Source organism: Paroedura picta, chromosome 12 (assembly GCF_049243985.1).
Source record: "Paroedura picta isolate Pp20150507F chromosome 12, Ppicta_v3.0, whole genome shotgun sequence".
NCBI classification, from domain to species: domain Eukaryota; kingdom Metazoa; phylum Chordata; class Lepidosauria; order Squamata; family Gekkonidae; genus Paroedura; species Paroedura picta.
The window spans coordinates 32955003-32982788 of NC_135380.1; the positions used below are offsets into that span (position 1 = coordinate 32955003).

The 27786-nt window shown below is 45.6% G+C and overlaps 1 protein-coding gene across 3 annotated transcripts in view; it reads left to right on the forward strand.

Annotated features, from left to right (window-relative positions):
- MVB12B (multivesicular body subunit 12B) overlaps positions 1–27786 on the forward strand; it is a 106152-nt gene that overhangs the window by 61258 nt on the left and 17108 nt on the right. For all 3 annotated transcript variants that reach the window (XM_077304915.1, XM_077304913.1, XM_077304912.1), the window contains exon 8: positions 24337–24392. In XM_077304915.1, the coding sequence (XP_077161030.1) occupies positions 24337–24392 (56 nt within the window). The remainder of the gene's footprint in view (positions 1–24336; positions 24393–27786) is intronic.

Below are 27786 nucleotides of genomic sequence, written 5' to 3' on the forward strand. Positions count from 1 at the left end.
TCCCTAATAGAAAAAAAGAGGGAGAGAAGGAAGCGGCTGTTAATGAAAAATGCCTAATGGAGCATTCGTGCGCTTAGATACACCGCATAGGAATTGTTCCCCTGTTTTGATAGCAGATCTGGGCAGAACGAATTAAGGAATCTTTCTGCTTATACGGCTTCCTCCTAATCAAGAAAGATTTTCTTTTAATGACTCGTGTGACAAAACTGTATGATTTTATTTTTAGATTAAGAGGAGCAGCCAGCACCGTCTGCGTTCTGTTGACGGGCCTCGTTGGCACCCTCCCCCCCTTTCTACTTAATGCCATTTTGATATCTCAGTGGTCCACTTTCTGTCATTGAAAAGGCCATTCATAAAGATTTGTGGCACCTTAAAGACAGAACACATTTATTGCAGCAGAAGCTTTCAGGAGATGGAGGAAATTTCATTGTCGGTTCTGGCCCACCAACCTTCTGCTGCAGTAGCTGTGTGAGTTTAGAAGGCGCCACAAGGCACTTTGTTTGCATTTTTGTGTAACAGATGAACTCTTGTTTGTGCTGAGCATCGGAAAGACTCGTTCCTGGAATGCTTAGTTCTTTGGCTTTGTCTAGTGACAGGCGTTTGCATGCAGGGCAAGCTTGCGTCCTTGCCCGTGCAAATACATCAGAGCAAAGGCAGCTTTGTGTTTTGTTTTGTTTTGTTTCTGAGATGTGTTTTAAACATGATCCATGCTGGAAGGTCTTACACTTGCTGCTATTCCAGCCCCAAGCAGCCATCTTGAGATCTGTGCTACAGACCCAGAAGCACTGAGTTCAGCCTGAGAGGAAGTGGCAGATCTGGGCCACGATGTCAGCAACTAAAACTCCCCACATGGATGGCCTGAATCGTTGTTGAGTCAGCATCCCAGTGCCCAAGGTGAGACCAGAAGGTGCAAAGTTCCAGGTCCAAGGGCTGCCCTGTTTCCTGAACATATCCTCCTCTGCTAAAGCTTGCGTCATCCTGCAGGCCTCCAACTTGCCTAAAAGGCTTTGAGTGTCGTGCTCTGTTGAAGTAACTCAGCAGCTGCCTCGGAACTGTCCTTGGTGCTGAAGATCTTGCTTATGACCTTGACACTCACTGGCTATGTGCTGTGGATTGCATTCGCCCAATGGTTCATCACAGCAGCTGCCCAGCTCTATGCCAATGCTACACATCAACCAGTCCCACCATTGTCCTCCTGGATTATGCCAAAAATGTTGCCCTCGTTCTGCAACTGTTAGAGGCTTCCGGAAAGCCTAAATTCAAGGATACGGTAGCCTTAAGAGAGAGCCCTTAGAGAGAGAGCCTATACAACAAGCTCATGTTCTTTCAAACTTCTCTCCCTTCTCTTCATGAACAGAGGTGAGCTCATGAGGCCGTGATATACAGTTCACATTAGGAGGAGACTAATCTTGACTCTTCAGTGTAGCCAAGCTTTCTCCATAGCTGCCGTGCATTCCAGGAATGACTTGCCTTGTGAGGTTCAACTGGTTGGAATTCTGTGCTGACATTCCACCAGCCAGGAGGTTTAATACCATTTTGGTCCTCCGTGACTTTCTGCCTGATTGTTCTGTAAGGGTTTTTTCCTTTTCCAATTTAGGTTAGGCCTGTCATATGAGATGCTACATTTAGGCTTTTAAAGTAATCTACTCCTCTTGCGACGTGAAGCAGAAATTCTTATATGACATGGATTGCACTTGGTGGGGGTGGAAGGTGCTGTCAAGTTGCAACCCTGTAAGATTTTCAAGGCAAGGGGCAGTCCAGGGTGGTTTGCCATTGCCCTTGTCTGTATAGCGACCCTGGGGTTCCTTCATGGTCACCCATGCAAGCAGTAGCCAGAGCTGACCCCGTTTAGCATTTGAGATCAGATCGGGCTGTCCTGGCCTAGCCAGGTTCAGTGGAATTGAAATTACACTTCTCTTAAAAGGAAGCCAAAGGTTAATTTTATTGTATCATCTCCTATTGGCAACAAGAATGAGTGCAGAATCTTTCTGTTGATTACTTTAAGTAATTTATATCATACTTCACTGCCCTTTTTCCACCAATGCAGACAGGAGAGGAGGAAGAAGCGGCGACCTTACTGGATTCCCTTACTTTACTGCAGCACCATATCTTAGGACACATTATGATTGTGAGACTTTCCTTGTCTTCAGGAATTTTCACACAAAGCTCTTAAGTTGGTGGAAATCCAACTCTCAGCAGCATTTTTTTCAGTGGATCCAAACCACAGAGTTGTAACAGATTATATTTTAAAAACACAAATCTAAGCAGTTATCCAATTTGTTTTTATTGTGACTTCTACAATGAATCCATTAGCATAGTATTATTCTGCCCTTTCTCTAGGGCAGTAGTTCTCAACCTTCCTAATGCCGTGACCCTTTAATACAGTTCCTCATGTTGTGGTGACCCCCAACCAATTTCACAGAAATTAAACTGAAACTGACCAATGGCATTTTTTGTGATTGTCTATAAATTGGGGTTTTTTTTTGGGGGGGGGGTTCTCAGTTCAGTCCTGCCTCTGGTCCCACCATGCTCTCGCTCTTTTCCGCTGCTCCAGACAGACCAATGCTCTATCTCAATCAACCCCACAAGGCTGTTATGTGGATGGTGCCCCCCCCCCGGCCAAGCTGCTTGCCCTGATGCGACCCCTAGTGAATATAAGTATCAAATGTATTGCTTGAAACCTCTTTATTCTACTTTCCAGTACAGATTTTTTGTTTTAGAATAATAACTTGACCATTACCTGATCCATCAGTGCTCAAATCCCTAGACTTCTAAAGACTTTTTGCTACTACTTTGCTTCTGGTATGTTACTGCAATGAGAAACAAAGAACGAATGATTAAAAGTGGTCTCTTCTCATGCCGATGGGTAGTTTTTGCTCGTTATAATGTAAATTATCTTAAACTTGGTTCAGTATCTCAAAGAGGCACTTATATTGAGGTTATTTAGTTTTAATTGATTTCTCAGTGTAATAGACCGATGATTGATCATTTAAGAAGCCTTTTAATTGCTTGACAGCCATACTTTAAACCTACTTGGGAGTAAAAAGTCATCAAGCATCATTGGACAGCGTTGGCATGGTATGTTGCAGGTGATTGGGAAAGTCGTTTTTGTCCATTGTTGAAATATCTACAGGCCTGATAATGTAAATCAGGAAGCATTAGAAAATATTTCTCCTAATGAACTAATCATTTGGTAGTAATGCATTTCATGAGTGTAGCTTTCGGGTGTGTTAACTGGATGGCCGTTCCATGGATTTTCTCATTTTCATCTCCAAAATGCGATCTAATGTTTCATTAAGAGTCTCATATAATGTATCTTAAGTACAGTCATTAAATATAGTTTAAGGAGATTTATGCTTCAATATTGCTTAAAGATGGTTTAATAGGCCCATTTACTTGGCCAATATTAATGAGCTCTTACCACTGGTGTAACAATCTTAATGTGTGATAAGAGTTTGCGACCGTACAAAACAACTTGAGGAACTGCAAAGAGGCAGGGATATGCTCCCGGATCACTGTAGGAACAAGATCCTCAGATCAATTGGATTCCTACTGGGCACGATTGCTCAGTAAATTTGTGGGTTGAGTCAGCCTACGTCCTCCCATCCTTGTGACAATTAGATGTTCCATAACTTGTATAGATGTTCCATAGCTTGTAGTGATTGTTGGTGCCCCAATCTCAGTTTCCATGTTTGAACCTTAAGAGTATAATAACTCCCTTGCCGGATCAGGCCAAAGGGCTGTCATTTAACATTCTGTTTCCAGTAGTGGCTAGTTAGTCGCCTGTGGAAGCTCATAGAGAGCCAGTTTGGTGTAGTGGTTAGGAGTGCGGACTTCTAATCTGACGTGCCGGGTTCAATTCCGCACTCCTCCACATGCAGCCAGCTGGGTAACCTTGGGCTCGCCACAGCATTGATAAAACTTTTCTGACTGAGCAGTGATATTAGGGCTCTCTCAGCCTCACCCACCTCACAGGGTGTCTGTTGTGGGGAGAGGAAAGGGAAGGTGAATGTAAACCGCTTTGAGCTTCCTTCGGGTAGAGAAAAGTGGCATATAAGAACCAACTCTTCTTCTTCTTCATAGATAGTGCATGGAAGTTAATGACCTCCTGCTGTTTCTTCCCAGCAGATGGTATCCAGCAATGGCATTGCCTTGGAACTTATTTGCCATCATTTGAGGAATGTATACTTCACTCCTTTTTAGAGATCTCTAAACTATTGGCTATCAGAGTTCCTGGCAGTAGTGAGTTTGACACTGCTACCCACCACCCTGTTGAGTGTGCTTTTTCATAACTCTTTTGAAACAGTTCAGGAAGCATTGTCTTCACTCTAAATTGACTGGCTTCTGCCCTCAATGATGTCATGTAGCCAAATCTGATTTGCTGTGTATAACTGTGGTATCACATCTCCTACATGATTGCAGATCACCCCTGTGATGTATCCAAGACACAGTGTCCTGACTGCCGCCATTCTTGTTCTGTGACAGTCATCATAGAATCATAGAGTCAGAAGGGACCTCACGGGTCATCTAGTCCAACCCCCTGCACTATGCAGGAGACTGACATCCCAATCGCACATCTACTGTAACTTGCCACTCCTTTGCCTTCACAGAATCAGCCTCTCTGTCAGATGGCTATCTAGCCTCTGTTTAAAAATTTCCAAAGATGGAGAACCCACCACCTCCCGAGGAAGCCTGCTCCACTGAGAAACTGCTCTAACTGTCAGAAACTTCTTCCAGATGTTTAGATGGACTTTCTTTTGAATTAATGTCATCCCATTTGTTCTGGTCTGTCCTTCTGGGGCAAGAGAGAACAATTCTGCCCCATCCTCCATATGGCACCCTTTTAAATACTTGAAGATAGTTAAAATCATATCTTACTCCAGTTCCATTGATGGAAAAGGGACTTCCTTTTATCTTCCCCTTCCCCCAATAGCCTCCTGGGACCAGGGGCATAAGCTACTGGAAGCAGGAGGGCTCACCCCCCCCCCAAGGGGGCAATGCACTATCCATACTGTGGGGGCAGCATGATGTAGCTTCTTAGACTTAAACTACAGGCTCATCCTCTCCACTTGCACAGAGGTTCTCAACTCTGGTTTTCTTTATCTGGGATTTTGGGGCATTTACCTGCCACCCTCCCCATTGCCTTCCCTTCATTTTTCCCCCTTGGAATCTTTAGAAGTTCAGACTAAATCATGTTGGCATCCTAAAACTTGCCACTGTAGAGAAAAAGAAATGGAAGTTATGGGAATAGCCATAATTATTTTTGTCTCTGTGCATCTGTACATGGGAGGAGATAAAGCTAGATCTCCAAATACAGAAAGTGAGGTGATTCCACTGACCTGGACCCCACTTCACCCAAACAAGCGTTCCCCTGATTTCAGGTTGGTATCGGAAAAGCCAGTGTTCACTGTGGGCTCTGAGATGTGTTTGGAGAGTCACGCTGCATGTCCAGTATGTGAGTGGCATAGTTGGTGAGAGTATTGGTCTAAGATGGAGGAGACAAAGAGTTGAGACCCTCACTTAGCAGGCTATGTGGCCTTGGGCCAGTCACACCCTTTTTGAAGAAAATTGGGGCAGGTGTCCTTTCATACACAAATGAAAGATTGGGCTACTCCTCCCCTCTAAATGCTGCCCCCCCTTCTTGACAATGTTTTGACATTCCTCTGTCATTCTATGAGATTCATGTCGGCAGCGCTGTTATGTAGCGCTCTTGAGATCTAGGCTCAGTGAACATCATTAGTATTTACACCACCATCTTTGGAAATTGAAATTATCTTTTTTGATAAATTGGGTTAGGATTTAATTATTGCAATGTTTTACTTGGCTTTACTTGGGCAAAAGAAGAAGGGGATGACAGAGAATGAGGTGGCTGGATGGAGTCACTGAAGCAGTCGTTGCGAACTTAAATTGACTCCAGGGAATGGTAGAAGACAGGAAGGCCTGGAGGATCATTGTCCATGGGGTCGCACGACTTCGCACCTAACAACAACAACTTGGTTTTATATGTATGGGGTTTTTATCCTTATATGTAAACCACCACGAGCCAGTATTCCTGGGAGTGCTGGTATATAAATACTATCCTTAACACTATTTCGCTCCCTTATATATTTGGGAAACAGCCTCCTGGGAGGAGACTGTCCAGGGCCCTGTCCGTCCAGGTCAACCCTGATTGGCCCTTCCCCTCCAGCTCCCACCTTCCTCCTTGCTTGCTAGAAGCCTTGTGGCTGCGGCCTCCATTGTCGCCCACGAAGAGAGAGGCAGCGACAGGGCTTTGTGGCCCGCAGGTACACTCCTGCTGGGAGGGAGCCGGGAGAGGGTTTTGGAGCTTACCTGCGGGCCGCAAAGCCCTGTTGCTGCTGCTGGTGGGGGGGAGCTTCCCATTCCCTTTAGCACTTCCTGGGCCAAAGGGAGCCTCCTATAGCTCCCAAGGAGCTGTCTTCCCAAGGAGCTTAAGGACGGGACATGGCTATCCCTTCTCCATTTTACTTTCACAACTACCCTGTGAAGGAAGTGATAGTGTGCAACACAAGACTGAACAATTTCTAGTGCTGCAGTATCCTGAGAGCATTCCGTTTTCTGCCTGATCCCTGAGTGACTGTGGATGTCCCTGGGACTAAGGAAAGAGGCGGGGGGGGGGGGGGGGTTGCCAAAGCAGCCAAAGTTACAGGAAACAGAATACATGGGGAAGGGGGATCCAGGGGGGATCCACAGTTGAAAGCTTTCTTGGGAAACATTTCTGCCCCTCCTCCAATGCACTACTTTTGTCCTTAAAACTGGAAAAATCATCATAGGCCTATCTTTAATTCAGAATTAAATAATAATGAGTGGGTTTTTATACCCTGCTTTTTTTCTTCCCGAAGGAATCTCAGCGTGGCTTACAATCTCCTTCCCTTCCTCTCCCCACAACAGACGCCCTGTGGGGTAGGTGGGGCTGAGAGAGCCTTGATATCACTGCTCAGTCAGAATAGCACTATCAAAGCTGCAGTGAGCCCAAGGTCACCCAGCTGGCCTCATTCATTCATTCATTCATTCATTCCATTTCTATACCACCCTCTCTTGTGGCTCAGGGTGATTTACAGCTCACAGTTCATTGTGATGCTGATATATTACAGAGAACACAAGTTTCAGACTTATAACACTTTATCAGTGGTTTTGAATACAATAACATTCTATAATTATAAACTGCATACCACATAACCATTGGAATCAGGGAATCAAACCTGGCTCTCAAGATTAGAAGCCACCATGCTGGAAGTACTGCTCTCTGGAACCTATTGCTGATCCATCTCTATTGGGTAACTCTGACTTTAATCCTGTGAGAGATGGTGAAAGAATGTCTCCCTACCCCACTCATAATTTTTAAAACCCCTCTGATGTTGGCTCCTCAGTGTACAGCCTTCCTCTAAGCCAGGGGTAGTCAAACTGCGGCCCTCCAGATGTCCATGGACTACAATTCCCATGAGCTCCTGCCAGCGTTCACTGGCAGGGGGTCATGGGAATTGTAGTCCATGGACATCTGGAGGGCCGCAGTTTGACTACCCCTGCTCTAAGCTTTTGCCCTTTCCTTAGGAAGATGCTCTAGTCCCCTTGTAAATTTGTATTGATGTTCTACTTTCCAGCACAACATCTTTTGTTGAAACAGGGGAAATAAAATGGATGCATTTTAAAATTGGCTGCATCAAACATTTATACTTGGCGCTTTGTTTCCAAGCCTAGCACAGAACTAGCTATTTATAAGGATATTCTGCTTCTAAAGAAATGCTTGTTACGTTATGTTTTGCCCTGGGTGTGGATGAGGGCACACATGTAAATCTTATGGTTCTCTCTAGTCAGTCAAAATTTGTTTTCAAAGCCAGGTTCTTTTAAGTGGCAACTGCCTGATCTTATGGGAGGGGAGTATTTGAAAGTAGTAAAAATTACTCAGCTAGTTTGTCAGAAGAAGATAGAGGCAAATTTCTTATTTCTGTAATTAGGCACTTCTTCCCCGTGGGCTCATGTATAAGCTCTGCATTGAGGGGAGGGGGTGGCAGAAGCCCCCTATAACTAGCTAATAAGTGCTGCATTGTCATCTGGAGAGTAATGGTCTACTGATTAGCATAATTAATGACAAATGGTGGTGTGGAGCCGGTGGATTGGTTTAGTGGATGATGAATGTGTCGTGGCCCAAGTTGGTTCCTGCCAAGGGGGCCTTACCTGGCTGTCTGGCCTTCTGTTCCCGCACAGGTAGCCCTCATTAGTCACTGGGTGCAGGTGCCAGCTTAAATTCATTGTCATTTCAAGCATGGCAAAAACTCAATATTGGAGGCACTTCTTGCTTCCCAAATTCCACAGAGTATCTTCTAAGAGTAGCTTGCTATATCACCCTTCCAGTTAGGTACACAGATGTCTCCAGCTTGTCATCACCTGGTTGGCTTGAGAGCTTCCAGGAGGGTGGGCGAGGTCTTGAGAAACTGACCCGGAACAGAAAGCAGCAATAAGGAGCAAATAAGGGAGGCTGGCAGAGCGAGGAACTTCAGGACCTTGGAAAGTTCCAAGAGGTTGCAGTAGTTGAACTAACATCCCTTTTAACCCTTTGCAGTGCCAGGTGACTGGCAGAGCCCAACCTTGAGTGAGGCTGTGAAGTGTTTGAAAGAGCTGCTCTCTAGCTCAGAGCTGTGAATTGGAACCTAACTTGAATGGTGTCACCTTTGGCTTAGGAAGCTCCTGAGGAAAACAAACAGCCTTGGTTGGTAGGTTGGTTTGGAATTAAGCTTCCACTCGCAGGGTACCCTAATGTGTTGTCCTCTCCAAAGACCTGAAGGGAGATTGTAAAGTCTGTATTTGATTGTTTTGCAGGCTGTGGTCCTAGGCGGAAGACCTTGGCTAGAAAGGGGATGCTCTTAAAGATGATTTGGAAACTTTATTTAGAGTCACTGGCTTGTGAACATGTACAGATTACTATGCTTATATATCTTCCTTCAAACAATTACATTGGTTACTAGCTTCCTTCCCAGGCCCCAATTTCCCATGCTGGTTGGACCTTTAATGTCCTCAATGGCCTTCATCATAATTTACTTTGGTACTTTTTTTTCTTTAAAATTCCTGTGTGCCTAAAATTCCATCTGGCATGGCAACTAAATATGCTTCCATAAGATCAAGGCCTCGTTGTCATTGTCCCAGTGGAGGGAAATTTGTTTACCTCCCCTTGATCTATTTGGAAGGTGATTTAAGATTTTTCCAGTCTGCCTTATTGGTTGAGTTATTTTTCTGTTTTGCTTTGTTACTGATTTCATCTGGCTCTAACATTCATGTTGTGTTTGCAAGATTTCTTTTGATGCCACTTTGAAATGTTTTGAGGCAGTGTATAACATTCTCAGTGAGCCACACTGGTGAAAATGCAAATTCTGCTCTAAAGATTATTAGGAAAGGGACTGAAAATAAAATGGCTAGTATCGTAATGGCCTTGTATAGAAGGATGGTGTAGCTACATTTGGTTGGCCCAACTCAAAAAAGAACTTGTAGATCTGGAAAAGGTACAGAAAAGAGCAGCCAAAATGGGCCCAGCATCAGAACATTTTTCCTTTGGGAAGAAAGGCTAACGTGGTTGAGAATTTGTATCTTACAAAAGGTGACAACCAGGGTTTTAAATGATGTGTGATGTGGAGACAATAGATAGAAATAACATTTTCTCTCTCCCATAATAGTAAAATTAGGCTAACCCAAGAGAGAGCCAACTTGGTGTAGTGGTTAGGAGCACGGACTTCTAATCTGGCAAGCCGGGTTTGATTCCCCACTCCTCCCACATGCAGCCAGTTGGGTGACCTTAGCCTTGCCACAGCCCTGATAAAGCTGTTCTGACAGAGCAGTAATATCAGGGCTCTCTCAGCCTCACCTACCTCACAGGGGAGAGGAAAGGGAAGGTGATTGTAAGCTGCTTTGAGCCTCCTTTGGGTATAGAAAAGTGGCATATAAGAACCAACTCTTCTTCAGGAATATCAGGGCTCCCTCAGCCCCATCTACCTCATAGAGTGTCTGTTGTGGGGAGAGGAAAGGGAAGGCGATTGTAAGCTGCTTTGAGACTCCTTTGGGTAGAGAAAAGCGGTATATAAGAACCAACTCTTCTTCTTCTTCTAAGTGGATGGTAGATTCAGGACAGAGAAAAGGAAGTGCTTTTTTGTCCAATTCATCAGATTTCGCTACCACAAGATGCCGTGATGGCCGTGATTTAGATGCTTTATGGAGGAGAGGTCCATCAATTGTTACTAACGAAAATGACTAAATGAAAACTCCAGGTGGTGTGGCAGTGTAGGTCTACATAGCCGTTTGGGGTGGGCAGCAACAGGGAAAGTCTGTTGCTTTAATACCTAAAGAAAGAGCCACTGTAGGGCTTGGCTAGGGGGCAACTGGTCAGCCACTGCTGGAAATAGGATGTGGAACCACATGGATAATGGGCTTTGATCCACTAGGGCTGTTATATTTTTGTGTAACTACATCATCATCCAGTAAATAACTTTTAAGAGGGGCTTTTCTGTCAGTGTTAATTGCTGAGTGAGCTCCGTCATTGAATCAATTAATCAAAGCTCAGTTGTTTTAGGAAGAGTTACGGAAGATGGCTTTACCTTTTCACCTTTGAAAATGGGGTAACATTTCTAGGGAGCTTTGTTGGTTGCCACAATTCCTTTTAAAGCAATAAGTTTTTTCCCAAAAAAACCCTTTTACCCAGTAAGGGCGAAAATCCTTAATTTTGCATTAGCAAAAGGGAGCTAATAATTATGTCGTTAATTGGCATCTGGAAAGGAGGATGATCTTAATTACAAAGCGCCATTTCCCTAATAGCGACAAGACTTGGGCATTTGATCTATATGGAGATTGGTGGCTATTATTATGTAATTAGCAATTACATTAATGGGCGCATCATATTTTGATGGAGTTTGCCTAGCAAGTAAAACATACCTAGTAGAAAGGCACTGCTGTCCAGATGACTCTCGGCAACGGGATCCCTCCTAATAGTTTTTAAATTGTTTGCAGCGGAATTGCTCTCCTTTATGAATTCACTCCTACAGAATATATCTACCCACTAAATATACCAGGGAGACAGGAGGCTGTCTAACACAGGGGGTTAAGTGAATTAATTTAAATTTAATCAGTGAGTGAAAGGAAGGTGTTGCCTGATGCCGGTTCTGTGCCAAACTACGGCACGTGCATCAGAGGCAGAGAAGGGATCTTGTGAGCATTGAGTGATCTGTGGGAAAATACCTCTTGGCCCACTGCAGAAGGAGCCACTGTGGGGCAGATAACAGAGCATCAAACTTGGGTTCTGGTCTTTGCTCAGCTGGAAGCTCACTGGAGGCTTCTGGGGCGATTGCTATGAATGAACGTAAAGATGCTGTAGGAGAGCAGGGAAGCTGTATGAGTCGAAAGCTGCTGTACGCTGAGTCAGTCCCTGAGTCCATTCATCTTACTCTGACTGGCAGCAGCTCTCCAGTAGGTCAGAGTCCTTTTGATAGGGATCAAACCTAGAACCTCCATGTAAGGTATATGTTGTGTTATTCAGCCATGGCCTCATTTGGAGAGAGGAGTGTCAGAAGGACCAAGGCAATATTGAATGGCAGATTGGCACACTGTGGCCCAGCAGATCTTCAGCTTTATCAATTTTATTTGTACCCTGCCCTTCTCCCCAATGGGGGCCCAAAGCAACTTACATCAGTCTCCTCTACTTGGCTTTATCCTCACAACACCCCTGCAATGCAGGTAAGGCTGAGTGTGTGAGGCTGACCCCAGTCACCCAACAAGCTTTTGTAGCAAAGTGGGGATTCAAGGCTGAGCTTCCCAGGTCCGAGTCCAACCACCACGTCATGCTTTTATTTATTAAGAAAATGTATATGCTGCCTCTCCAGAGGCTTCATTGAGGTAGCTCTTCCGCAAGGTATATGGTTGAGGCCGGCACCTGGACGGTAGATCGGACCCCCCCCCCCCAGGGTTATTCTGGTGGTTCGTTTATACCTTCCCTCAGGATTGGGTTGAGTTATATAGAGCCGCTGCCACTTGGATTGGGTTGGGCCAGATTGGGTTGTTAGTTTTTTACGAGGATTTTATTATATTGGGTTTTTTAAATGTGTTTTTACTGTATGTGACCCACCGCGAGCCTTGTGGGAGCAGCGGGCTATAATTCCAATGAATGAATGAATGAATGAATGAATGAATGAATGAATGAATGAACAATACAGCAAAGGCCCTGAAACCCAACCATTGTTCTGCCCAGTTCTCTTTGCCTCCATAAGTGAGCATCCAACAGCAGTGAACAAGAGCAGTGAAGTATTTTTTTTGCTTTCCCCCCCACTGAGTGGGATCCTTCTGGGATTCCAGGCATGTGTTTGCTGCTCCACACGTACAGAGCAGTCAGGTACCCTGTGTACGGGGCCATCCTAAGCCAAGTCATGATTTTCTAAGTCCATCAGAGGCAAGCGGATTTAGAAGGCTGAAACTCGGATACAGATTTCACGTTCCGTTTGCCGTGTTCAGTCCAGGACACAAATTCTGTTTCGTGAAAAGCTTCATAGGGTTGACAGAGACAACTTTCCCAGTTGTGTTTAGAATGATGGTTGGGGAGGGGGAATGGAATATGCTGCCAGTTGGGGTTTGTTTGCAACCCATGGGCTCAGCTCCGCAGCTCCCAAGGTGGCTTCCGATCTTCCGAGAATTAAAAACAAGATCACAAAAGCACAAAAGCCCCAATCTCAACCCACACCAGGACAAATAGAGATAGTTGGATCTTCCTGAAAAAGGCAGGTTATTTTTTAAGCTTGGGAGTCCCCCAGACGATTATGGTTGGGTTCCTGGGCTGAGCGTGTGGAACTCTCGAGGCCTGTTAGACGTTGGCTAATCCTCTCTGAGCAGACTGCAGAGGCAGCCTCTGTTGGTACGGCAACAGATGGCAGGCCCAAACAGCAAAGTAAACCTCCATACGTCTTTGCCCTGTCAGCAGCCCTATTTATCATGTCGTGGCGCTCTACTGGGTGAGAGAGTTGACTCGTTTTATTTCCCTTCACCACACAATCCCCATTTTTGTTCGGGTGTGAAATTTTTGTTCAGGTGTTCCATCTGCCTCTTGCAGATGTAAGGCAGGGAGGCTTTGGGGAGAGGGGGGCCATTTCGGTCTCGTTGGCATACTTCTGTCCCATCTTTCTGTGCTGAAGGCATCTCGTGGTGGGGGAAAGTAAAAGGGCAAGAAGGGTTTGCGTCTGTAGGGCACAGCTCCCAGCATCGTGTTGCACTCACAAGCAGAGATGTTTATTTGTTTATTGTACGGCCTGTGTGCAGTATAGCCGGGAGATTTAGGATGCTTAGGGCTGATCCTGCATTGAGCAGGGGGTTGGACTAGATGGCCTGTATGGCCCCTTCCAACTCTATGATTCTATGAGATGCTAGGATTGTCTGGCAGCCAGGCAAGAGATGTTTGGAGGTGGTTTGCCATTTCCTTCCTCTACATTATGACCCCTAGTGTTCCTTATAGGAACTACCACCCAAATCCTTGGAGGTCTCCCATTCAAATACTAGCCAGGGTCAGCCCTGCTAAGCTCCTGAGATCTGACAAGGTCAGGCCGGGAGTAGCAGAGAAATGCAGATGAAACGAGTGAGGCTGTACTGACAGGAGCTGGGTTGGATGGGCACTGGCTGGGGCCCTAGACTTGGCTCCAATCCCAGTGTCATCTCCCAGTCTGCCCCTTGATGTTCTTCCATAAAAGTACACGTGCGCCATTTGTTCCTGTGGGGAAAAGGGATGCCCTGCACAGTTATAATTCTTAATGTGGTGTGACCACAAAGAAAATCCAGGATTTGGCAGTTGAAGTGAAGGGGTGGCTTTGTGCAGATAGGGAACGAGTGGTTCTCAGCAGCTTGGCACTCTGGAGTCTGGGGGCAGGAAGCAAGCTTAGCCTCTCCCTTCAGCTACCCCAATCTTTGTTAATGGCTGTTGGTCACTCCTGTTGCGGTAAGGGCCATGGAAGGGTAAATGGGTGCATGTAGGGTGTACGTGTGCCATAAGTCTCTGTGTGTAGATTGCACGGAGCCATGCAACACTCTCCAGGTGGCCCTTGAAATCTGCAAACCATGCCTCAATATACTAGTTAGGGATGCTGCCAAAGAAAACAAATTTCTCTTGCTCAAAAAACTACTATTATTTCCCAGTCAGCCATTGAATCCTGGGGTCGGTTTGAAATGGTATCTCCAGTTAAAGGGTCTTGTGGGAAAGTCATGTCTCTCCCTGAGAACCTGGATAGCCGGTGGAGGTTAGCTTGGAGAACCCTGGGCTTAGATAGACCAAGGATCTCAGTCTGTGTAAGGCAGTCCTAGTGTTACTAGACAGAGGAGCTTTAACTAAGCAGCAGTCCATATGTGCTCAGTCCCAGGTATCTCCAGCAACAGAAGAAGGAGAACTGGTTTTTATACCCCGCTTTTCACTACCTGAAGGAGTCTCAAAGTGGCTTACAATCACCTTCCTTTCCTTTCCATACAACAGACACCCTGTAAGGTAGGTGGGGCTGAGAGAGTTCTGACAGGATTGCTGTTTCAGAACAGCCCTAACAGGTCTGTGACTAGCCCAAGGTCACCCAGTTGGCTGTATATGGAGGAGCAGGGAACCAAACACGGTTCACCAGATTAGAAGATGCTACTCTTAACCACTACACCAAGAAGGTGTGTGTGTGCGTGGGGGGGGGGGGGTGTCTTTGTCTTGAGATGCTACAGCTGGTCAAAGTAGGCAAAGGTGGGCCAAATGGACCAATCATCTGACAGTGTAAAGCAGCTTAATGGATTTAGAGAGGAAGACTGTGGGAAGAATACATGCTTTGCTTGCCAAAGGTTGCGGCTTCAATCCTCAGCACCTCCGGTTGAAGGCTCTCAGGTGCTAGGAAAGGCCTTTCTCCACTTGAGACCCCCAAGGAAGCTGCCAGAAGGTTTGGTAGACATTGATGAGCCATTAGATCAATGCTATAAGGCAGGGGTACTCATTTGCTGACAGGGGCTCATGGGAATTGTAGTCCATGGACATCTGGAGGACCACAGGTTGACTACCCCTGCTATAAGGCATCTTCATCTCTATAGCAGAGAGCACACTCTAGGGCAGGGTAGTCAACCTGTGCTCCTCCAGATGTTCATGGACTACAATTCCCATGAGCGAATGCTGGCAGGGGCTCATGGGAATTGTAGTCCATGAACATCTGGAGGACCACAGGTTAACTACCCCTGCTCTAGGGCATGCTTTGCATGGAGAAGGTCCCATGTTCATTTCTAGTTGCCATCCTAGTGGCGGGAAAGACCTTCCTCTGGTCGAGACCCTGAAGAGCTCTGATGAGTCAAAGCAGACTCAGCTGGGCGGGCCAGCGTTCCGGCTTCATATCAGACGGCTTCGTTTGTTTTGTGTCCCAATCAATGCGCTCACTGTGGTGTGCCAAGCGCAGCTCTCCTTCCAAGTGTCGAGGCAGTTCTTCCGGGAGCCTAAGTATGACAATGCCGGCATTTTTCATTTTCCTGACGGTCCCATTAATAAAGCAATGATCCAAAAGCAGCTTTGCTGAGTCTGTTTTTTATGCTCCCATCACTCACGACTAGATAATTTCACACAGGATCGTTTTTAAATTAAATGACGATAAAGACGCGCGGGCTGTTCCGGTTCTCGCCAGTTCATGGAAGTCTATCAAGTCATTAATGTGTCGTGACAAACCACTTGACGGGAACGAGAGTAATTAATTATTTGCATAAATAATGGCTCGAACCCAGCTCTTAGGGACCCTTGTACAGAGGAGCTGGAGCCTGAGGGTGTCCCCTGAAGAGGAGGTGGAGTTGAGTACTATGGCCCCGATTCTGGCATCAGCATGCTCACAGAATGTTGCCCATGGTGACCCTCTTCCATTGTCGAGGGGCAGGGGAGGCTCTGTGTGTTTCCTAAATGCCTGAGCATCCCACACTATTAGAGGCATGGAAGATTTCATCATGCAGGCATAGATTTGGGCAGTTCTTGTGGAGCACTGAAAGTTTAAGCCCTTGATACATAGATGCGTTCTGCACATGTACACATCTCTGTGGCATGCAGTGGTACTCCCTCTCTGTTCTGCAGCTTGTATAGAGTAGTGTGGAATCTGTAGGTGATTTTAGATGGTTTAATATTGCAGGTTGCACCTCCCGACTTTTGCATGGGGGAGGAATGGAGAGATCCTTGAAAAGACTGGTGGATTTAGGGTATTGGTGTTCCCCCCCCCACACACACGAGCCAGCTAGTGCCTGGCAAGGAAATTCATTCTTGTGCCCCCAAAGCTTTTATAGCCCTACTAACTAAAAGTAAACTTATTGGTGGTTGGAGTTATCCTTGAGCTGTAGGGGTCTGTCTGTCCTCTGATCTGCAGCCCTTGGTGCCTCACCACAAGAGTGCAGCAGAGCATTGACCCACGGACCCAAGAATTGATGCGTTCTGTGAAAATTTGCACCATGTCTCAGCAATTCGAGGAGAGAAAAGGGAAAATATCTGTTGATTCAGACCAGAAACTGCCATTCTTATATGGCTTTGTGGTATTATGTACCAGTCTCCAGTTGGCAACAGGGCATTGTAAAAGTCTCCTGACTGGGGGCGGTCTTTCCTGTGCGCTGTCACCCACAAACAAATGACTGGAGATGAGAGGGTGTCATGTGTTACTGTGACACCTTCACAATGAGGAAGAGGTCCGCATTGTATTTTCTGAACAGCGCTGAAGCTGTAGTTTAGATGGCAGCTTCTGTTCCAAGTTTCCCTGACACCCTTCAGTTCTCGGAAATGTTTGCCCCAAATCTCTTGTAAGATAGCTGAACTCAGATTAAACTTACGTGTATAGCCAGAGGCCAGTCTCCCAAATTGGAATGTGTTATTCAGCTTGATTGCTTGGCATAACTGGTCCCAGCCCTGAATCTCCCAGCTTTTTGCATTTGAATAAAACTTTGTATTGAGATTCCTTTAGCTCTTCCCATGAGCTTTGTGTTGGATTGGGTCTCTGTACCCCATATTTAACTCTGAGAGTGCTCTTGTACTCTCTACGTTCCCTTTGATACCAAGGTTTGGGTAGATTAGTTGCCACCTGCTTCTGGTTTGCATGCATACTTTTTAAGGCCAGCTTCTGTGGAGCAGTGCACTGGCAGTTTTTAAGCAGCGGCTGGACAGATTGTGGATACTCTAGGCCAGGCTTTCTCAACCAGGGTTTCATGGGATTCTCGACAACCCTGGAAGGGTTTCCTGAATGGTTGGGAGTTAATTATTTTTTAATTATTAAACATTTATCAGGTGATATGACAACATATGGTCATGTCAGCCCACCCACCCCCAAATGGCCAATGATGAGCCTCAAGGAGGTGGAGAGGGGCCTCGGGTGGGTGGCTTCCTAACCATCTTCTGCCCAATTGCTCCACTTCTGGGGTTTCTCAAAGCCTGAAGAATGTTTCAGGGGTTTCTCAACGGTGAAAAGCTTCAGAAAAGCTACTTTAGGTTGATCCTGCATTGAGCTGGGGGGTGGATTAGATCAGGGGTAGTCAACCTGTGGTCCTCCAGATGTTCATGGACTACAATTTCCATGAGCCCCTGCCAGCATTTGCTGGCAGGGGCTCGTGGGAATTGTAGTCCATGAACATCTGGAGGACCACAGGTTGACTACCCCTGGACTAGATGGCCTATCTGACCCCTTCCATCTCTAGGATTCTAAACAAAGCAAGCAAGCTGGGCTTCTTGCAAAACTTTTTCTTCCTTCCCCCACCCCCATTTTTGCGGGCACAAACTCAGTGCCACCCTTGTTCTTGCTCCAGTGGTTCCTGACAGCTATATTTGAAATACCGGGTATTGTTGTTTTTTTATTATTTGAAAGATCCTTTTTTGAATTTGTCATCCTCTTTGTCCCAGAGTGATCTTTATTAGCAGCAATTTGAAGAAGCCATCTGATCTTTCAGTGAGTGAAAAGGAACAAAGGCACGCGTTTTCATAATCACCATGAATCGCTGCTTTTTCCCCCCCCTGGGATAATAACAGCAATTATTAGTTAGAATTCCTCCTGTTTCTGATCCCATTATTTGTTTTCTTTTAAGAGAACAAGTGCTCATTATTCTGGGGAAATGTTGTTCTCTTCCAGCTCAGATTCTTTGTCCTCTCGAAACTCATTATATTTAGTGGATGCAGCCTATGGGGATTCATCGCCGTGTTTAAATTTAGGGTAGCGTTGGTAGCCTTTGCTAAAAATATAGCTATTTGGAGAGAGATGAATTGCTGATTTGACAATTGAGGTTGAAGCTGAGGATCTGGTGTGCGAGGAAGAAGGGCAAGCTCATTACAGCGCATAATGTGCTTCTGCGGGGAGGGAGTGACAGTGCGCTTTTGGGTATCCCCCCCTTTTCTTGTTAGTGGTGCCGCCAAGGCTTCTGCTGCTTTGTGAAAAACAAAATATTTTTTTAAAAATTAAAAATATAGTGGAAACAGTTTAGTTGGCATGTCATCACGGCAGCACATTTCCTTGTTGGAAACAAGAGGGAAACCAGATAAATGAAATACTTTACAGAATGGACCCTTGGTCTTGCCCTGCGGGATGTAGTGGTGAAGAGCAGCCAACTCTATTCTGGAGAACTGGGATGATTCCCAACTTCTCCATATACAACCAGCTTGGGCTAGTCACAGTCCTGTTAGAGCTGGTCTCACCAGAGCTCTCTCAGTCCCACCTCCCTCATAGGGCATCTGTTGTGGGGAGAAGAAGAGGAAAGTATTTGTAAACCACATTGGGACTCTTTCGGGTAGTGAAAAGTGGGGTGTTAAAAAACAACTCTCCTCTTCTTCTATCTGTTCCATGGGTAGGAAGCTCCATTCACTGGTTTGCACAAGGATGAGTATTGTTTTCATCATCATCCCGGAGCATTTTCCCTGGCCCTGTGTACAGAACAGTGTCCTGTTTCAGCTGTACTCATATATTTGGAGCTAAAGAACTTGGCATGGGATATAGCTCGTCTCCCATTATAGCAGCTGGGAATGAACATATCCAGGCCAGAGATGACTGGGGATCATGTATACATTAGGACTGCTACATGCTGCAAAATCCCAGCTTGCAGAAGATAAGGACTGGGGTAGAAAAGTAGGACTGGCTATAAAAACACAGTGACCGGCTGATCTGGAGAAAGCAGGGATAGGCAGTCGGTGAGCCACCTGCACTGAGGCGAGACCCTGCAGCTGAACAGGACCAGATAACCCTTTGCTGTATGCGTCGATCACCTGATCTCTACTGGACTGGTAGATGTCGGAGCATCCTCTGGCCATCTGACATGGTGGCATTGAAGAGTAGCAGAGAGAGCAAGCTGGTCATTTCCTCTTTCAGCAAGCGGCGGTCGTGATGACCCAAGGAAGGGTTCAGGAGGAGTCAGAGAGCTGAGAGCACAGGCAAGCAGGGGTATTATTGGGTGGAAGGAACAAGCCAAGCTCTGGCCACGTGAAAATGAGTCTTGGTGAAAAACATCCCTTGCCCTCTTGACTTTCAGCGTTCGAAAACAAGAAGCTACGGAATGGGTCCGACCTCCTTTCTGATGTTCGTGTCTCTTCCGCCCACCTTCTGTCGCTCCCCCCACGTAGATATTGCCAACAATCTTGCAGTGACAGGCCTGATGGGAACGTATTCCTGCCAGTGTGTGTTTCCTTCTCTTTGGGATTACGACATTAATAACAGGCTACATTGTGCATGATGCCATTTTTAACTGCAATCGTTCCGATAAAGGGCATCCACTTAATTATATGCCTGTTTAATTACAGCCCTGTGGAAACGCGTTTGCTTGGGAGAACCCACGTTACGCTGTCAGGCTCGTTTGGCAGATCTTCCACTTTTGAGCGGCTGTGCTTCTCTGGGCTTGGCCTCTCAGTTTTGTACCCTTGGAGGAACTAGCACAGGCAGACTTTGCCGTTTAGAGGCAGTGCATTTGTGAAAATTGGTTGCAGGGGATCTGCAGGAGGGGAAGGTGCTGGCCTTTGGTACCTTGCCTGTGGACTCCCTAGTTAGCCACCCATAGGATGCAAGATGGTGGAGTTGAACGATCATTGGTTCGGGTTTGACAGGACTCCTTTGATCGTACATAGATTTTCATAAATCTTAATGCAGAGAGTTCCATCTCAAAATTGTTCTTTCACTCAAACTTAAATTTTACACTGGCGTTGTAAGTTCTCAAATGCTGTTTAACAAATCTTGAATTTGCTGTCAACCAGATGGCTGCTGTCTCATTTGGGTGGGGGCTCCAGAAATGGAATTTCACTCATGACATCTGAATGTCCCATTTGAACTCCAATTCTAGAGTACAAGTGTAGAATTTTATAGTAAGAGTGTTTGTTTTTTTGCCAACAAGCAAATTTAAAATTCTTAGGAAAAACATTATCTACTTTTTTCATAAAGAACTTTGGTTTGTAAGTTAAAGGATTCCTCAAAGACATCTGTCTAGGAGAAGGAATGGGACAAGAAGTCGTAAATGGTACCAGCGCCAACCAGATGCAACTCCTTCTAGGTTTCTCTGCTTAGCTATTTTAGACTGATAAAGGCAAGAAGTGGATGCTTTCCTCACTCCATGAGAAGACTCCTGCTAGGTTGGATCAAAGGTCACCTAATCCTTTCAACCCATTTCTCATGAAGGCCAATTTGGGGACATCCTTATAATAATAATAATAATAATAATAATAATAATAATAATAATAATAATAGCAGTCTTAATACACTAGTATAAGCAAGTGTGATCTGGAGAATATATGGGGGACAAACAAGTCAGAATCAGGAGATGGACCATTTTTTAAGGTAAATTGTTCCTTTTACGTTATGATCAGACAAAAGTGAGATCACAGTGTTTGTTGGGAGAGTCTGGTTTTGCCCCAAATCTCAAGGAAGTTTTAGTGGCAAGGGAAGGGAGATGGCCAATACTCTTTGGGTACAGCTGGCTGCCAGAAACCTGAGGCTGGTGTTGTGCAACTCAGTGCCGTTCCTTGTAAAAATTGTTTTATAGGGCCTTAAACTTGCTGCACACCTTACTATGTTTAAACAGCTGACTACCATGTTAACAGCTCTTCTAAAGCTTGTAAACCATATGGGTCAGAAATTTGGGCTTAAAAAAAAGACAAACCTGAAAACCAAGATTCACAGAATACTGTGCAGCTGGTATAGAGCTGTTGTTCCCACTTTCAAAAAATGGCATGGTATATCTCCCTCAAACTGATTGCAAAGACAACACAAGTCTTTGATTCTATCTGTATAATCACCGTGGATGCTTTTGGCTGATCGTGCACTGAGTCGGGGGTTGGACTTAATGGCTTGTATGGCCCCTTCCCACTCCAGGATTCTATAAGTCATTATGCTGGAAATGCCCAGGAAATGAAGGTTCTTAGAGGGGCTGAGGGTCACCAGTGAAGCACATGGTTTGCACGACAGAGTAGAGGGGGCTGAGCTAGATGGACCAATGATCTAACTTGGTATCAAAGGGAACTTCCTGTGTTCCAAGCACATGGGTGGTATGCAGAAATCTCTAAGCTCAGTCTTGGGGGTGGGGGGGGGAGGAAGACACTGAAATTGGGAGGGGTTAAGACAATATAACTGAGCCTCTTGTGGCACAGGGTGGTAAGGCAGCCGACATGCTGTCTGAAGTTCTGACCATGAGCCTGGGAGTTCGATCCCAGCAGCCGTCTCGTTGACTGAGCCTTCCATCTTTCCGAGGCTGGTACAATGAGTACCCAACTTGCTAGGGGGTAAAACAGTAATGACTGGGGAAGGGAATAGCAAACCACCCTATATTGAGTCTGCCAAGAGAATGCTAGAGGGCGTCACCCCAAGGGTCAGACGTGACTCAGTGGGGGATACCTCTACCTTAAGACAATAAATGAAGTTAAATTGCTGCTTTAACAGTAATAAAATATATATTGTTTATAACTTGTACGGTTATACTATGTGGCATATTTAGGAACTGTCTCGTAGTGCCAGCCTCAGCAGACTTGTCCCCTGTGAAGTCCACTGCAGTTGATGGACTCAGAAAGACACAGTTCTGATGATTGCACGACAAGAAATGTTGTGAATATGCTCAGTGTAAGAGAGAGAGAGAGCCTCTTGTGGCGCAGAGTGGTAAGGCAGCCGTCTGAAAGCTTTGCCCATGAGGCTGGGAGTTCAATCCCAGCAGCCGGCTCAAGGTTGACTCAGCCTTCCATCCTTCCGAGGTTGGTAAAATGAGTACCCAGCTTGCTGGGGGGTAAACGGTAATGACTGGGGAAGGCACTGGCAAACCACCCCGTATTGAGTCTGCCATGAAAACGCTGGAGGGCGTCACCCCAAGGGTCAGACATGACTCGGTGCTTGCACAGGGGATACCTTTACCTTTAAGAGAGAGAGAGAGATGTAAACTAATGCACGCTGTGCTGCTTTAACCTATGTGTCTTAATTTTTTTTCCCCCATCTGAATGCTGTGGGGTTACAGTGGGAGAATTGAAAATATGAAACAAAAGCTTTGTGGGTAAAATAAAGTTGTTGTTTTTTTTACAGAAACAGTCTTACACATGCACAATAGGGCTAGCACCATATTTGGATTTTTGTTAGACTTTATAATGTTGAAAGCATTGAACTTTGCCGTACGCATTGCGTATTAATTGTGGACAAAATTAGTAGCCTTTAAACAGTAAACCTACAGTAAGCTTAGGAATTCTCATCCTCCGGTGGTTCGCTTTCTCCTGCGTAAGAAATTCCTTACTATACATTTTGCAAAAAGAAAATTAAAAAGTTAAAGAATATTTCACTCATTCGCATTTCTGTGGAGAACAAGAAACCAAGTCTCGCTACTGTGTCCAAGTTAACAAATTACCATGGATAAAGAGAAATATTAAAATGTTTTTAAAAAATCGAAAAACGCTTTTTACTTTATTGGGAAAATAAAGCACCAGCAATAATTGACATCTTTGATTTACTGTAGCAGCAATTATTTGTGTACCTCATAAGTGTGCATTTTCTCTTCTGTTTTACCCAAGCAAATTAATAAAATATCACATAGGGTTTTTTTTTCCAAGATGTGGAGAGGTTACTGTTCATGCAAAATAAACAAAGTTAATTAAGGTTTGATTTAGGGGTGAGAGGATTAACACACACGCACACGCTTCGCCTGTCTTTATTACTCTGTAATTTTTCTCTGTGCTGGGTTTTTCTCTCCTTTTGAATTCCTGTTTAACTATGAGAATTTTTCCAGTTTAAATCCATTATCACAGGATGTTCCATTCCTTCCCTTTATCTTAGCAGTGTGCATGAATAAAACCTTACAACAAAGCAGTCCTGATGTGATTGTGCGTATAACTGTATCAGTTCTTTTATTTTTCCTGTAGTGCTTTACCAGTATGGTTCTCTCCATCATTAAACATCCCACAGAGAATCCTGATACAATCCTATGTATAGTCACACTAGCCCTGTGCAGACAACCTATGCGGACAGGCAGGCTGAGTGAACACATGTGCCCACCCCGCCCCACTGTGCATCTCCAAGTGCTGTGCACTTACATGTTTTGTTGATGCCTCCCGCAGGGCTCTTCGCTCTGTGGGTACTAATCTGCTGGTGATCCCTGGCCTCAGAGACCTGGGCCAGGGCCTTTTCGGTCCTGGCCCCAACCTGGTGGAATGAGCTCCCGGGAGAGCTGAGAGCCCTGACGGAGCCACCATAGTTCCACAGGGCCTATAAAATGGAGCTCTTCTACCAGGTCTTTGGTTGAGGCCGGGTCTTTTAAGATCACTCCCTCTGAGGTTCTTGGTTTTAAGACTGTGGGTTATATAGGGTTCCATTATGTAATCCGTCTTGAGTCCAAGGAGGAAGGCAGACTAAAAATTCGATAAATAATAATAATAAATATTAATGGAAGAAGTGCCTACCTTCCTGCAATCAGCATCATTTGGACAGTGGTGAATGGAACCTGCCCTAAGGGAGATGGTCCCTTGGTAATTCTGAATTATTTTTATTTTATTTGTTGCACTTGACGTCTTGCTTCTCTTCCCTCATGATGGAATCTAAAGTTCTTCACATACAGTTCCCAGGAGGTCTCAGGCATTGACCAGCCCCTGATGGGTTTAGTTTTCAGTAGGCTCTTGCATCTTGAGCAAAGCTATCCGTATCTTGTGATCTGGAGAGCTGGAATGTGGGCAGGCCCTTGAAAACCATGTTGATATCCATCCAGGCCAGGCCAAATGCTTCCGTTGTACCTGTTGTGTGTTATCGGTCTTGTGGACCACTTAGGAGGCGTCAAGCAAAAGGTCCCTGGAAACCAGCCAGTTGGTAACGAGACATTCACTGATGACTATGCCCTCTTTCTGTTTCTTTGTAGCCATGGAAGGCGTGCCTTTTATGATCTCGGAGAAGTTTGCCTGCGCTTCTGAAGGGGTGAGTTAACGCCGCTGACCCACAACTCATCTCCACCCTGAAATGGCCTACCTTGTTGCAGTTGCTGCCAGGGAGTGACGCTCTCCCCCCTATTTCCTAAGTGCCTGGAACACCCTGCAGGCCAATTCAAAATGGGTTCAAGATGCAGGCTCAGACGGCTCTTGCAAGAGGAAAGACTCATGGATGAGTCTTGCAGGAAGTCCCAGGTTTGAATCCCTGGCATCTCCAGTAAATATCAGGTTGTAGGTAACCTATCAGTCGATTATTTACCGTTTCCATTGCGGAGAAAAAGAGTAGGCATGTAGAAGAAGGGGAAGTGGGCTCTAGTGATGTCAGTGGCCATCTGAACTTCTGGGAAAGGCCACGTAACCACTGGGGAACTCTCACATAACCCCAGGATTTCCCAGAACTCTGCTTGGGAAACCCTGCCTTATATGGAGACAAAGTCAGATTTCCCATGTACTATATCAGGGGCAGGCAAACTGTGGCCCTCCAGATGTCCATGGACTACAATTCCCATGAGCCCCTGCCAGCGAATGCTGGCAGGGGCTCATGGGAATTGTAGTCCATGGACATCTGGAGGGCCACAATTTGCCTACCCCTGTAATATATGCATAACAGGGAACTGCAGCCAATCTGAGACTCCTGATGTGCACTCCCCTGACCCTCTTGGAGAAAGACTGGGATGAAGAAAATGCAATAGCTGATCCCATTTAACTCCTCCTCTGCTTTTGGTGAGAATGAAGCCAGAAATAAGTGCTGCTAAGGTATTGTTCTGGGGAAGCATTTAGGTTTTGTTTGTTTTTTAAACCCAGGACTAAAATGGTGGCCCCTTCTCTCTCTGTTCACCAGTATTGCTCTCCATCCAAATAAAACCCAGTCTGCGACTCCTCCTGATCCCTATTTCTGGAAGCTGCTTAAATCTTGAAAAATGTCAGCCATTCCACCCATGGAGTGCAAAGTAACTTTAGCCGACCCAACTCGGCTTGGTTTCCATGGTGATGCTGGCTGACCTCCAGCCGCCACAGAGCGAGAGGCCTCTCTGGCCCTGTTTACCAATTCCACTCTAGGAAGTTGAGAGGTCGTTATGTCCTAATGAGGCAGCAGATGGACCTCCGCTGGAGTCCAGGCAACAGAAACGTGGGCTTCAAGAAAAACCTCTTCCATCTTCTCTGTTCATTCCCCACTCCCCCCCCCCCCCCACCAACTCAAGACCTTCATCAGTACCAATATTTCTGGCTGGAAAGTTGTGGTGGGCTTGTTGACGTATTCGGAGATGGAAATGGGCAATAGGTGCATTCCCCTTCCCAAATGAGGATAATGGAGACTCTCCCCTCCTCCTCCCCCAAGAACTGGTTAATTTTGTACGTGATTTGAGTATAGAGTTTCTACCTGGGGGCAGCGATTGCTCTGTTATTGGGCACTGCCGAATTTAGCTGTCCCAGTTTTGCACGAAAATCCCCCTTCCGGTCTCATTTCTTCTTCTGCGAATTAAACCCACGTATCATTTTTGTGTCAGTGCTGTATGAACAGCATGTTGCTCAGAAAGGCCGTGAAAAGAAGTGAAACGGGGATATCGGTAATGAAAAGTCCAACAATAACGGCAAGAAAAGAAGGAAGGTGTTTGAGTGGGGGCATCTTTGTACATTCCTAGCTCTGCTCCATAGTTCTCCGTTTTATCCATTCCCATGACCCTTGTGTCTGATTTACAAAACTTGGGTTCCCTCTATTTTCATTAGCTGTCACATGGACATGTTTAGGTAACCGCCCTGAGCCGCAAGGCAGGGCGGCATATAAGTACAAATAAATAAGCATTAAGCCAAGTGTATCCTGACTTTCTGTGCAACTCAATATACAAAGAAAGCATCAAAAGAAAGAAGACCCCAGATCCTCCCCTCCAGCCTAATAAATGTTTGCTGGCACTGGGTTGCATTTTGAGACATTTCCCACATGTTTCCAAGCCAGTTCTGCCCATCCTTGAGAGCTGGTAACTTTTTATTTATTTTTATTTATTTATTTATATTTATATATAAAGTCTCGCGTTTCTTTCATTACTACACCCTGTCCAATGCCAGCTGACTCATGCCAGCATAATTGCAAAGTCAAACGCTAAATATGCCTTACACCTTATTTCAATGAAACGTACAGATTAAGGCTGTCACCTAATTGACTAAGTCTTAGGTGATTACTTTTGTGAGTTTTAAACATCTGATTAATTTGATTACATTTGCCGAAAGCCATATAGCAGGGGTAGTCAAACTGCAGTCCTCCAGATGTCCATGGACTACAGTTCCCATGAGCCCCTGCCAGCATTTGCTGGCAAATGCTGGCAGGGGCTCATGGGAATTGTAGTCCATGGACATCTGGAGGGCCACAGTTTGACTACCCCTGCCATATAGGAATAAAAATGAGTGTTCTGATGCTTACTTCTATGTTTATATGCATGATGCCTGACAACACTGTCTTAGAACTGGAATTAGAACTCCAGTCCTCCTCATGCAGGCAGCTGGGCAATCCTGGGCAAGTCACAGTTCTCTTAGAGCTGTTCTCTCAGAGCTCTCTCCGCTCCACCTTCCCCACAGGGTGTCTGTTGTGGGAAGAGGAAGGGAAAGGTTTTTGTAAGACACTTTGGGACTCCCTCAGGTACTGAAAAGCGAGGTGTTAAACAAAACAGCTCTTCTAAAAATCATTTAAAAAAATACGCTGCCCACTAAATCAGTGACACCTTTTAAGTTGACCAACCTTGTAGCATACATTCAGGCGGGTCACCGCGTGGGTCTGAAGAAGCAGGGCAAAGTTCGAGTCCACCAGCACCTTTAAGACCAACACAGTTTTATTCAAGGTATAAACTTTCATATCTGTAGAAGTGTGCATGCTAATGAAAGTTTATACCGTGAATAAAACTGTGTTCGACTTAGAGGTGCCACTGGACTCAAAGTTTGACCTGTAACCTACAGCAGGGGTAGTCAACCTGCAGTCCTCCAGATGTCCATGGACTACAATTCCCATGAACCCCTGCCAGCAGGTGCAAATGCTGGCAGGGGCTCATGGGAATTTTAGTCCATGGACATCTGGAGGACCGCAGGTTGACTACCCCTGACCTACAGGATCTGTTTATATTTCTCTTCCTTGCTAGGTGCCTTTAGGACACAACAGACTCAGATTTTTGAGCCAGAGGTTTGCATGCAACTACCGTGCTGTAACTAGACAGCCCTGGGGACTAGAGAGCATAGCTTTCCTGGAGAGTGGCCTTTTGGGGGCAGGGGAATGTATTTGTCTCCAGGTCATTTTCTGCTGCCAGGATGCTGGAATTCCACAGCTGCTAGGCCAAATGCCAGAGGAATTTAAGCCCCTGCTAATCCCCCTTTAAGATTCTTTACATGCTCTTGCCAAC